The sequence below is a fragment of the Giraffa tippelskirchi genome, chromosome 6 (assembly GCF_054371585.1).
Source record: "Giraffa tippelskirchi isolate mGirTip1 chromosome 6, T2T-mGirTip1v1.2.pri, whole genome shotgun sequence".
Taxonomy (NCBI): domain Eukaryota; kingdom Metazoa; phylum Chordata; class Mammalia; order Artiodactyla; family Giraffidae; genus Giraffa; species Giraffa tippelskirchi.
Genome location: NC_137280.1, coordinates 83257228 through 83270653, shown reverse-complemented (window position 1 = coordinate 83270653; position 13426 = coordinate 83257228). Strand labels below are relative to the sequence as shown.

Genomic DNA, 13426 nt, shown 5'->3' with positions numbered 1-13426 from the left:
CCTGACCTGGGTCCTGGCACCTTCAGGGTGTGCGATCGTCTGCTTTCAGGAGGGAGAAACACAGCCACCTCCCAGAGGTGGTCCTTAGGGGCCTTAGGCCTTCCCTTCGGCTCTGGGTGACGTGCAGGGCCGTAACAAGAACTGGGCTGACGCGCCCCGTTCCTGGCCGTGTCCCACGAATGAACGGGGACACTGGCCTCAGAATCTCACAGTGCATCTGCACTCCACAGGCCTGTCCTGTGGTTTTATTTCTCCCCCTTTCTAGCCCTCTGCCCCCCCACCCCTGCCCTGTGTGCAGGTCGACATGCCACCAAGCCTGTGCCCACTCAGTGCGGGAAGTCAGGAGGGCTGCGAGGCCGCTCCCTGCGAGGGTTTGCGGCATCTGTGGCCACGTTTGTTTTGGTGTCTAAACCTCAAAACCTTTTTTTTTGTTTGGTTCTCTTTTGCTTTTTCTTAAGAGGCCAGCACTGCTGTCTTATAAACGAGATTTGTACCCTCGGGGCAACTTAAAGTGTCTCTTCTGCTGCTAATGGACGATTGATGTCGTGTCTCTGTGACCCTCGCGCCATGTGAAGAATTAACCTCAGACCTTAGCAGACGTCGTCGCCTATTTTCCTTATATTTAATAAAAATGTTATGGTAAAAAGATGGAGTGGGCTCAGTGCTGAGCTGGTGGGGCATGATGGCTTGCAGATTCCTCATGGCCTTGCAAGCTTGGGGGCTTCTCTCCCCCTCCCCCTTTTCCAGCCTTGCAGAGGAGCAGGACCAGCCTTTGGCTCAGAGCCGTGGGGGCAGTGGGCTTCCCAGGTGGTGCAGTGGTAAAGAGCTAGCCTGCCAATGCAGGAGATGCAGGAGACGTGGGTTTGATCCCTGTCAGGAAGTTCTCTGGGGGAGGAAATGGCAACCTGCTCCAGGATTCTTGCCTGGAGAATCCCATGGACAGAGGCACCTGGAGGGCTATAGTCCATGGGGTCACAGAGTTGGACATGACAGTGCATGTGAATGTGTGGATTTGGGTGTGTGGCCAGGACCTCCACCACGCAGTGGGAAAGACAGAGGGCAAACCCAGCCCAGGAGGGGCGGCCCTGGAGAGACTCTTTCCAAGTTGCTCCTTGTGCCTGGTGGCCCAGCCCCCTGCCATCAGCCAGCCCCAGAGTTCCTGGCAGGTTCTGTTTCCATCTACTCAGTCGCAGGACTCCAGGGTGGGCAGCCAGGAGCCCTCTCCCCAGAGGCTGGAATAGGGGAGAGGCAGGGCGGGTCCTCAAAGAACGATGTAGTCACCGTGCTTTCGTGTGGGCCCCAGAGCTCTGTGAGTTGCCCCCAGTCCCAGCTCCTGTAGCAGGCCTCGCTGCAAACCCCACTGCTGCATTGTGGAGAATGTAGTTTTCTGACAGCCTTCTGAAAGGGCCGGCTTCTGGGATCACCCTGAAAATGTACCCACAGGCCTGGTGCTCCTGTGCCATGGCCGTCAGTGTCCGGGGGTGAAGCTGGGTCTGTGTAGGGGTTGGGGGGACAGGGTTGAAATCGAAACTTGATTGGGAACCTGTAAAGAGTCCACACTGCCAGCGGCGTAGAAATGAAAAGAGCAGCCCTCGGGGATTTACCAGAACATTCCAGCCCTTTCTCATCCCCACCCCCCAACCTGAGCTTCCCCCAAAGAGAACCCTTCCTTGCTAGAGGCACGGCCCCTTCAAGGGGGCAGGGAGAAGACTTTGCCAGCTGCAAGTCCCCCCTAGCTCAGCTCACACCTTAGAACATCTTGTCCCCAATGAGCTGGCAAGGGTGCCGGCACGGAGCAGGGGGTTGGGGGGGGCGTATCTAACTGGGTCGATTGTGCATAACCGTCTGGGCTGGTTCATGGAATGTTCTGGGGGCCCCCTGCCCCTCCCTCTCCACACCCACCCACAGACCCCCCCATCCCCAAAGAAAGGAAAATTATTTTTCGTATTGTAAACTTTAAACCCGAAAAAGCTGTTTTTAATTTAGCAGAAACTGGCTTGAGTCTTCACTGTGCACATTTGCGTCCTTCAGAGAGAGGCGGAACATGCTTGCACATAGGCACGCAGACCCTCACACGCACACCTGCGCTCAGGCATCTGACACACTCATCCACATGGTCCTGCTCACGCCCACAGGTAGCCTGGCTCCTAGGCTTGTGCTGTGCAGCCACGTGCTCGCTCACGCACAGTTACACACGCGCTCCAGGAGCACCCTGACTCTCCTCCACACAGCACCGTGCCGAGGTCTGGAGCTCATCACCCCATCACCTCCTTCACCTTTCACCCAGGGCAGCTCGGGCACGTAGGGACTGAGTGTGTGGAGATCCCCTCGGCTTCCAGATGTCCTGCTTCCCCGCCGTGGCCCTGGACGCGGCCGGCAGGAGCCTCCCTCCGCACCTGGGCTTGGGCTGTGGGAAAACACCCTCTCCCGGGACGGTGGGATGGAGGCCCGAGAGAGGGAGGCCAAGTGTGACTTCTGGGGCCTCACAGTGAGCGAGGGCCAAGGGGGCCTCGGGGGAGCCGTGTGAGGTGGGAATCTGCCCCAGACCTGGCTAGCTTGGAAACCCGCCCCTGGCTTCATCTCTGAGAACGCAGCCCCAGCTCCTCTGTTCTCACGGGCCCCGGAGAGTTTGCTTCTCATGGTGGAGCCTCGGCGCGCGGGTTTTATTAGGGGCACCTGGCCGTGTATCCCAAGAGGCCCAGCCTGAACGTTCGTTGCACAAATGAGAGCTTTGGGGGTGGGGAGGTAGGAGCAGAGCCTAACCGGCTCCAGCATCCATGGGCATGATGGGCCTACAGACCCTAAGGGCAAGAGGGCCACGAAAATGCTGCTGCCCACAGCAAAGGCCCCAGCTTAGTTCTTGTGACTGACCCGTGCTTGTTGCTATCCTAGTGGCCATTTCACCCCCCTCACCAGTAGAGCCACAATTTGGTGCCCAGCCTCAGGGGTTAATTTAAGATTTGGCTGATCCATTCTTGGCAACATCTTTTGTAGGGGTTGTTGTCGATCTGGGCACATTTCCCAGTTCTGGCCAGCAAGTTTTAAGGGGAAGTCTGGGGTGGGGGTTTCTGGACACAGGAGAAGTGCTGTTTCCCCCCTCCCTCATTATTTCCTACAAGGACACAATGCCAGGAGCTTCTGCAGCCATCTTGTGGCCATGAGGAGCAAGTTAAGACACACACCGAAATGCTGCCTCCCAGATCCCTGAAATCATGGGGGCACCGGTCCCACCCTGGAATGTCTAACCTCCAGACCTCTTTTTATGAGAAATCTCTGTCTGTGTTGCTTAAGTTACTAGTGGTCAGATATTCTGATAATTGTAATTCAAACAGTTCCAAAATTATAAGTGTAACAGATGCTGGGGTTTCCCCATCTTATGTAAGTCAAGGTTTTAATTTGCAAGTAACAAAACACTGGCCAATTTAAATAGCAAGAACGTGCATTGGAATGCTCTTCAGTTCCTCACAAAAGTGGCAGGAAGGCTGGAAAACCAGGCTCAGAAAATGGTAGAAATCAAGAAGGCGAGGGTGATCAGCTGAAATCATGTCAGGAAACTGGTTGGTGAGGTCATTCCTCCCACCACCACAGAATCCAGATGCCTCAAATGGCACTGCCACTGGCATTCCACCATAGCTGCCCCTGGAAGCCAGATGCCCCTGCTCCAATGCTGTTTCTTTCCATCACTTGGAAACATGCTGTTGGCCCTGCCTGTGTCCTGTTTAGGTGCCCGGGGGTAGGGAAAGCTAACACATCAGTGTATTAGTCAGCTACTGCTGCTGAGTAATGAGCAAGCCCAACTCTCAATGGCATGCAAAAATAAATATTTTTCATATACCTGTGACTTAGCTTTAGGGCAGGGTATCTGTTCTGGGCTTCCCTTGGCTGGGCAGCTCTGCTTCCAAGTGCAAGACTGTGGAGTAACTGGGATGCTCAACTCCACCTGCCTTGCATCCTCCTGGGACCAACACCTTGTTAACCTATGTTCTCCTACAGTGATGCCAGAGGACAAGTGGGATCAGGTGAGGCTTCCTAAGATCCAAATTCAGAACTCTTGTGCTGTCACTTCTACCCATATTCCTTTGGCCAAAGCAAATAATGTGGCCAAGGTCAAAATCAGGGTTGGAGAAATATCCCCCACCTTGTGCAAGAGGAATGCACAGTGGTGTGGCAAAGGGCAGCAGAACATAGAAACAAATGGGAAATGGAGGCCTGTCGTTTGATTGGTCATACCATTGGCTTTAAACATTCTTTGCAGTTCTATGGTACTTTCAAACTGTAGTTCTGGAGAAGACTCTTGAGAGTCCTTTGGACAGCAAGGAGATCAAACCAGTCAATCCGAAAGGAAATCAACCCTGAATATTCATTGGAAGGACTGATGCTGAAGCTGAAGCTCCAATATTTTGGCCACCTGATATGAAGAGCCGACTCACTGGAAAAACCCTGATGCTAGGAAAGATTGAGGGCAGGAGGAGAAGGGGGTGACAGAGTCGGCATCACCGACTCAATGGATATGAGTTTGAGCAAACTCAGGGAGATAGTGAAGGACAGGGAGCCTGGCGTGCTGCAGTCCTCCGGGTTGCAGAGTTGGACACGACTGAGCGACTAAACAACAGCCATTGGCTTTGGGTCCTCTATTGTCAGTGGGGGACCAAATTCCCATGATGGAGACTCCCCAGCCTCCAGATGGTGGGCCACCAGAAAGAAAAGTCAGCTGTATCTCTTCTGCAGACACTCTCCCTGAGAAGTTGGGGAATCCTCCTCTTTTACTGTTGAGTAGATTGGGGCTGTAAGTGTCCTGAGCTTCTGGACAGTGGAGGGGGCACTCTGTGTGGGGAGTTCAGCTGGAGCTCACAAAAGCCTCAGGGCATTGTGGGGTCATTGCCCCAGATATCCCTTCAGCATGGTGGTTACAGCAGGGACTGGACTGCTAGCTTTCCTCCTGCCCCACCATGCCCTAGAGCCACCCCCCTGGGTCCCTGCCGCTCCCAACTCCAGCCTTCTCAGCAGTCCACCCTGCCCTACCTTGCACCCCTCACTCAGCCTGGGGTGGGAGGCCGAGAGGCCTGGGTCCTCATCTAACCTCATATTCAATTGTGTAAGGAGCGAGCTCCGTGTCTGACGTTTCTGACTTCCATTGCGTTCTTCCCTTTTGCTTCATAACCAAACCTGGCTCCTGCTTTGCTTTTCAAAACTGTCTGAGGAGGGCCCAGTTTGGAAGTCAAAGACGGGCCCTGGATGGTTTTCCTCTTTGCCTTCCCACTCCAAATGGCCTGAGTTCACCTTCAGCAATGTGGGTACCCCAGATTGACTAAGATTCCATATAAGGCAGTGCAGAAAAGCAAGCCATGAAAACTAACATCTCGAGGTAGGGTTTTGCTTCCCTAACAGTGACTGAATGCTTGCAAGGAAGCAGGCACTGAGCTAAGTGCTTTACATGCATTATCTATTTAATCTTCCCAAGAACCTACTCTTGATGCCGAAAGCTCAGCTTCTCTATCACTGCTGCTGAACTGAATCTCCGAGACAGAGTTTTAGGTGAAGTAGAAAAGGAGAGCTTTATTACTTTGCCAGGCAAAGGGGGACACAGTGGGCTCCTGCCTTGAAAATCTACATGTCCCCACTTAGAGAGGATAGTGAGAAGTTTTACAGTAATGGTTCAAAGAAGCCGTGATCAGCTTGTGGACATTCTTCTGAGGGGTTGGTCGTGAGGTGAGTGGGAGTCAGCACCATCAACCTTCAGGTTCCAACTGGTCTGGGGTCTGCATGCTTGAGGGCAGCATACCATCGTTCACTATTAGCTTCTCCCACCTGGAGGGGGTTTCAGTATCTGCAAAACAGTTCAAAAGAGGGACTTCTGCGGTGGTCCGGTGGTTAGCAATCTGCCTGCCAATGCAGGGGACATAGGTTCAATCCCTGGTGGCGAAGAGTCCCACACGCTGTGGAGCAGCTAAGCCCGTACGCCACATCTACTGAGCCTATGAGCCTAGAGCTCATGCTCTGCAGCAAGAGAAACCACCGCAGTGAAGAGGAGCCACTGCTTGCTGCAAGGAGAGGAAGCCTGTGTGCAGCAACGAAGACCCAGTACAGCCAAGAAAGAAAGAAAGAAAAAGAGAGACCCTAGAGAGCTCCCTTAGCCCTTCTGCCATATGACATTGCAGCAAAAACAGACAAACAAACAAACAAAAAAAAAACCCAGCTCAAACATATGGTTGTGTGTATCCCTTCATGGGGAACCAGGACCTTGCCCCAAGGCTGTGCTGTTGTCTCCCCTCACTTTTTGGTGGCATCACTGCATACAGGATCTTAGTTCCCCAACCAGGGATTGAACCCACTCGGAGCAGTGTCTTAATCTGGACCACCAGGGAAGTCCCTGCACAATGGCTTCTCTTGACTGTTTCTCCCTTGCCTTGCATCCCCTCCCTTTCCTAATTAACACGTGCTTGAGTCTGCCTGTTGGAACTCAGGGAAGGTCATGCAGACTGAATGAAGCCTATTTCCTGTAATCAAACAAATGGGGGTCACAGAAAGACTTTTGTGCACAGGAGCCCCACAGGACCCTGCTTGGTTTCTGAGGAGTGCAATTATCCACATTTCACATGGGAGGAGTGAGGCTCAGAGAGGTGAAGTCACTTGCCTGTTGTCACAGAGTTGGAGAATTGGCAAGGGCTTGGGCCACACAGAAATGCTCAGGAACTTAGGTTTTAATTCAGCTTGTGTTTAGAAGCTGTATTTTGAGGGGTGCTGTGGTGTGGATGCAGGGGAAAGGGCATTCTGGGTAGGAAGACAGCCTGTGCTAAGGCCCTGAGGCAAGATCAGCAAAGCTGGATGGACAACATGAGAAAGGGAAGGGTGGGAGAGGAAGCTAGCAGAGAAAAAAAGGCAGCCAGGCAGAGTTATGGAGCATAGGAGAGAAAACTATTTCATGGAGGCAGCAAGAAGTAGCTTATATGACTTGCCTTTGAACTTACATTCAGATGTGTTCTGTAACTCAAGTGGAGCTATTTAAGAATGGGATACTCCTGATCCCTTTGTGTCAGGGCTGGCTGGAGAAGGATCCACGGCTGTGTGAGTCTAGAGGAACAAGTCTGCTTTGGGGTCAGGAATGGCTTTCTGGAGGAGGGGAAATTTGAGGTGGGTTTTGAGGGACAGATAGGAGTTTCCTAGTCAGAAAATGAATCATTCAACAAACACTTCCTAATTCCCTCTCTGCCTAGTTTTGCGTTAGCCCTGGGGATCCAGGGAAACAGAATGAACATGGATGAATATAAAATGCAGCCTAAAGTGCTCAGAGCCATCCACAAAGAACAAGCTTTAGGAGTAGTGAATTGGGTGTGTCTGTGTTCTTTCTGCGTCCCACAGGAAATTCAAGCCCTGGAGCGTATTAGCTGGGTGAACATGCTTTTAGCTTCCAATTTCTGCTTAGTCTATAGGGGAGCAGACAGCACCCCAAGACATAACTGCCTTCATAGAATGGCATGTTCTTGGATCGTGAGACACACATCCAAGGGTACGCTGTAGATAGGGCCCTTGGGGAGGGTCTGTCAGACATGAGCCCTGAAAGATGAGAAGATGCCAGCCATGAAAGGATCTGGGGAGAGAGCAGTGTGGGCAGAGGCAACAGTGCATGCCAAGGTCTGGAGGTGGAACAGCACAGGCACTGGGGTGGCTGGAGTGAGGGACCAGGGTGTGCAGGACCCTGCGGGCCACTGGGAAGAGGGTGGGCTTTTTTTCCCCTTGAATGTGATGTGGAGCATGAGATCCACCCCGCTTTACAAAGACCATGAGCTGCTCCAGAAGTCCTGCCCAGGCCACACTGCGTGGTGGAAACTGCCTTTGATGAAGGGAGAAAGTGAAAACGTCAGGGCTGGGTTCTGCCTGGGTCACCAGACACCCTGGCCTCACCCTCCTCGGGGCTGGGGGGTCAGTGGAGTAGGAGTAGGGCTTGGGTCACTGTCCGGCCATTGCGCAATAAGCAGCCTTGTGGCTCCCTCTGACTCATCACTAGGGTTTCGGATGGATCAAGTTACTGCCAGGGCGTGGGGTAAATGGGGGTGAGGAGGGCAAGCACAGGCCCCTCACCTCTGCCCTGTAGGCATGGCCCCTTGCTGTGGCTGCTGTTACCCCCCAAATCTTTTCTCTTGCATCTTTCTGTGCAGAAACAGGCTTAATACAGCCATATGTAAGTGATCAGGGTAACCAGCATTTTTTGAACACTTATTATGATCCAGGCACTTGACACATGTTAACCTCATTTAAACCTTAACAAAAGCCGGTGTAGAGAAGGAAGCTGATCTCTGCAGTCAGGTCTGAGTTCCAGTCCTGGTCTGGCACTTAACTTGCAGCTGCTGTCTCTGCTCTCTGTCACTATTTCCTCTCCAATCTCACAAGACGGTGGCAGGAACTAGAAGTCACATAAATAGAATGCCCAGCCCCTTATCTGACTCCCAGAAGCTCCAGTCTCAGTACTATGGAGAGAAGATAGATTTCAAATCAACTTCAGTAAAAAAGAGAATGGGGACTTCCCTGATGGCTCAGTGGTTGAGAATCCACCTTCCAATTCAGGGGACTGGGTTTGATCCCTGGTCAGGGAACTAAGATCCCACATGCTATGGAGCAAATGAGCCCTTATATCACAACTACTGAGCCTGCATGCTTTGGAGACTGTGCACCACAATCAAGAACCTGTGCTCAACGATGAAGACCCAGTGCAGCCTAAAAAAAAAAAAAAAGAGAGGGAGAGAGAAAGAATTATTGGTTCATATAACCGAAAAGGCAGGAGCGTCTAGCTTCAGGAATGACTAGATGCAGGAGTTCAGACAGTATCTCTACCTGTGGTCCTGTTTGCTTTTGTGTGGGTTCACTCTCAGGTCACCTCCCTCTTTCTCTATTTCTCTGTTTTATTTATTTATTTACTTTTGGCTCTGATGGGTCTTCATTGCTGTGCAGGCCTCTTCTCTAGTTGCGGTGAGTGGGGGATACTCTGTTGCAGTGTGCAGGCTTCTCTGCAATGGCTTCTCTTGTTGCAGAGCTCGGGCTCTAGAGCACAGGCTCAATAGTTGCAGTGCATGAGCTTAGTTGCTCTGTGGCATGTGGCATCTTCCAGGACCAGGGATCGAACCCGTGTCTCCTGCACTGGCAGGCAGATTCTTTACCACTGAGCCAACAGGGAAGCCCCTCCCTCTCTCTCTCTTTTTTTCTTTTGTCTGTACTTGGGGTGTGCTGCTTGCAGGATAGTTCCCTAACCGGGGCTTGAATCCAGGCTGTGGCAGTGAAAGCATGCAATCCTAACCACTAGACCACCAGGGAAATCCCCAGGCCTCCTCTCTTCAAGTGGTGACCTCTGGCTCTGCAGTGAAAGTGAAAGTCACTCAGTCATGTCTGACTGTTTGCGACCCTATAGATTATACAATCCATGGAATTCTCCAGGCCAGAATACTGGAGTGGGTAGCCTTTCCTTCCTCCAGGGGATCTTCCCAACCCAGGGATCAAACTCAGGTCTCCTGCACTGCAGGCGGATTCTTTACCGTCTGAGCCACCAGGGAAGCCCAGAGGTCTGTGTAATCCTTCAGATCAGCTACCCAGGCAAAGACAGTGCTTCTCTTTCCCATGCTTCAGACAAAAATTCCAGACTTGTATCTCAGTGGGCAAACTGAGTCACGTGCCTGCCCTTATCCAATCATGATGGTCAGAGCAGTGGCTCTGATGATGGGCCAAGACTTTCAATTTTAGGGGGAGACTTTGTGGGGAGAGTGAGCCATGAGACCAACTCTACCACAAATCAGTGACTGAAAGTTAGGAAGTGAAGGGCAGTTGGTTGTCAATACCCCAGATAGGGGGCAGATACTTGGTAGGCAAAAAGGCCAGAAGTCTAAGAAAGTGCTCAAAACAATATGAACAAGAAGGATAAAAAGAGCAGTGGGGATTTGCCTGGTGGTCCAGTGGATAACGGAGAAGGCAATGGCAACCCACTCCAGTACTCTTCCCTGGAAAATCCCATGGAGGGAGGAGCCTGGTAGGCTGCAGTCCACGGGGTCGCGAAGAGTCGGACATGACTGAGTGGCTTCACTTTCACTTTTCACTTTCATGCATTGGAGAAGGAAATGGCAACCCACTCCAGTGTCCTTGCCTGGAGAATCCCAGGGACGGGGGAGCCTGGTGGGCTGCAGTCTGTGGGGTCGCACAGAGTCGGACATGACTGAAGCGACTTAGCAGCAGCAGCAGCAGCAGCCAGTGGATAAGACATTGAGCTTCCAATGCAGGGGGCCTGGGTTTGATCCTTGGTCAGAGAACTAGATCCTACATGCTGCAAAGAAGACCCGGTACAGTCAAATAAATAAAAATAAATATTAAAAACAGAGCAGTGGCAGTCCCCAGTTCAGTTCAGTCGCTCAGTTGTGTCCGACTCTTTGCAACCCCATGGACTGCAGCACGCAAGGCTTCCCTGTCCATCATCAACTCTTGGAACTCGCTCAAACTCATGCCCATAGAATCGGTGATGCCATCCAACCCTCTCCACCTCTGTCATCCCCTTCTCCTCCTGCCTTCAATCTTTCCCAGCATCAGGGTCTTTTCCAAGGAGTCAGTTCTTTGCATCAGGGGGCCAAAGTATTGGAGTTTCAGCTTCAGCATCAGTCCTTCCAATGAATATTCAGGATTGATTTCCTTTAGGATTGACTGGTTTGATCTCCTTGCAGTCCAAGGGATTCTCAAGAGCCTTCTCCAACATCACAGTTCAAAAGCATCAGTTCTTAGAAGGACATGTGCTCATTTCCTCCTGCTAGAACTCCAAAATTACAACTCGCTGCTAAACAACCATCGAGAGGAGAATGTTGGGTCCCACCAAAAAAAGATACCCCATGTCCAGGGGCAAAGGAGAAGCCCCAGAAAGATGTTAGGAAGGGCGAAGTTGCGTTTAGAATCAAGACCCGTACTCACCAGAGATGCTCAGAGGGCTCAAACAAAACCTTGTGAGCACCAGGTCCCAGAGACCCCACAGAGACTGAGCCAGACCCGTGTTTGAATCTCCTGTGGAATTACAGGTCAGCAATGGCCTGCCGCAGGGGCAGGAGCTCTGGGTGCAGCTACCAGGTCACACAACCTGTGGCATAAGCCCTTTTGGAGGAGGTCACCATTAACCCCACCATAGAGCCACCGAGCAGATGACCCACAAACTGCAGAACAATTATACCAAAGAAATTCTTGCACTGTTAAGAAAGTTCTAGGACCCACAACAGATTTCTCAACATGGGGATCTGGCAAAGGGACTGAGAACTCCTAGAGAAGTTGACTTTGGAGGCCAGTGGGATTTGACCACAGAACTTACACAGGCCTAGGGAAACAGACTCTTGGAGGGCACAAACAAAACCTTGTGTGCACCAGGACCCAGGAGAAAGGAGCAGTGAGCCCACAAGAGACTGAGCCAAACTTGCCCGTGAGTGTCCAGGAGTCTCCTGCGGAGGCGTGGGTTGGCAGTGGCCTGCTGCAGGGTCGGGGGCGCTGAGTGCAGCAGTGCATGCACGAGACCTTCTGAAGGAGGTTGCCATTATCTTCATTACCTCCGTAGTTTGGTCTCAGGTCAAATAACAGGGAGGGAACACAGCCTCATTTTCAACAGAAAACTGGATTCAAGATTTACTGAGCATGGCCCCGCCCATCAGAACAAGAACCAGTTTTGACCCCCACAGTCAGCCTCTCTCATCAGGAAGCTTCCGTAAGCATCTTATCCTTGTCAGAGGACAGACAGATGAAAACCACAGTCACAGAAAACTAATCAAACTGATCACATGGACCACAGCCTTGTCTAACTCATTGAGACTATGAGCCATGCCATATAGGGCCACCCAAGACGGATGGGTCATGGTTGAGAATTCTGACAAAACGTGGTCCACTGGAGAAGGGAATGGCAAACCACTTCAGTATTTTTGCCTTGAGAACCCCATGAACAGTATGAAATGGCAGTTCCCAGAACATTCCAAATTAAAATGTGTATGTATATGTATTTAATGTGGACATTTCATTAAACTGTTAACAGATGTAAATAAAAGCATGTTTGGAAAACGCTGGTGTCCCCCTATGATTTCCATCAGTGTCCCCTCCAGCCATCCCTTGCCCTGGTAAAAACTGTGCTTGTTATGAAATTACAGGTACCCCAAATTCTCCTTGCTGTCCCTCCTGATTTCTGCCCTGCCCATACCCTGAAATCCCTAGAGCCTCCTGCATATAAACTTTCGATATTGGTGGTTTTGGTCCCTCTGGTTGGGTAGGAACAACTAGATGTCAGAGTTCCCCTCTCCCTAGATCTCCCCCCACCCCCAGGTCATTGGGGAGACTCTGCTCTCCCTTTCACTGCTGGATCTGAGTGGGGTTTCTGGACCTGTCCTTTAGCCTTCGATGAAAAAGCTGGACTTCCTTGAGTAAAACTGGACTGGAGAAATTCAGAGAGGAGGCTGAAGCTCTGTAGTTCCAGTTTTCCAAGCTTAAGGATCCAGAGAATAGGAACTGGAGAGGGAATAGGAATAGGGAAAGAAAAGTGTTAAGGACGACATTGGGATTTTGGGCTGGGGACTGATCACACCCCCCAAACCATGGTGGCCACAGAAGCCTCCTTTCCTAACATCATTCTCCTCTAACTGAAAGTGGCTCAGCCGTGTCCGACTCTTTGCACCCCATGGACTATACATGGACTTCTCTAGGCCAGGATACTGGAGTGGGTAGCCTTTCCCTTCTCCAAGGGATCTTTCCAATTCAGGGATCGAACCCAGGTCTCCCGCTTTGCAGGCGGATTCTTTACCAGCTGAGCCACAAGGGAAGCCCACGCTCCTCTTTACTAGTTTTATTTTCCACATCACATTTCTCTCCATCTGAAAAGTTTTGGGGTCATTTATTGCTGGGTTTTGTTCCCCTCTCCTCGACTGTGCACCCTGTGAGGGCAGGGACCACGTCTCCTTGCTCATGCCGTTTCCCCAACATGCTTGGCATACATAGGCGTTCAATACACGAATGAACGCATGCATGGATGAGCAATGCCCTGAACTGGTGTCTGAGCTGAACTGGTCCGAGCCGAGGCTCAGCCTCGAGAGCTACCTGTCCTTGGAGTGGGTGCTTGCTCCCACCTGGTGACCTGGAAGGATCTGCCTCGAGGAGTCACTCTCTTGGGGGCTCCAGCGCCCCAGTCCGCTCCCAGACCGTGGCCAACAGCCAGACAGCCGCTGTCCAGCGGGCCAGGAGACGGCGCACTGCGCCTGCGCCGAAATCCTCGCCCTCCCTCTCCCACCTCCCCTTCGGGCCTCTGAGCGTGCCGCCGAAGCGCGCGCATGCGCGGTCGCCCCCGCGTTGCGCGCCTCTCCTGTGCGCACGCGCCGCTCTCACGCCCGCCGACGCGCCTGCGCACTGCCCTCCACCCGCGGGTCTGGTCGGCGCTTGCGTG

General features: G+C 52.1%; 1 protein-coding gene and 1 long non-coding RNA gene across 6 annotated transcripts in view; one reads left to right on the top strand and one right to left on the bottom strand.

The window, feature by feature from the left end:
* Window positions 1-646, top strand: part of KLHL26 (kelch like family member 26) — a 29675-nt gene extending 29029 nt beyond the window's left edge. For all 5 annotated transcript variants that reach the window (XM_081496021.1, XM_081496018.1, XM_081496024.1 and 2 more), the window contains one exon: window positions 459-646. In XM_081496021.1, the coding sequence (XP_081352147.1) occupies window positions 459-510 (52 nt within the window). In that variant the 3' untranslated portion in view covers window positions 511-646. The remainder of the gene's footprint in view (window positions 1-458) is intronic.
* A 10958-nt stretch (window positions 647-11604) lies between these two features.
* Window positions 11605-13341, bottom strand: LOC145508743 (uncharacterized). Its single transcript, XR_014055585.1, has 2 exons — window positions 13113-13341; window positions 11605-12498 (listed from the first exon to the last, which is right to left on the bottom strand). It is a non-coding gene; the product is annotated as an uncharacterized LOC145508743 (long non-coding RNA).
* Window positions 13342-13426: the final 85 nt, after the last annotated feature.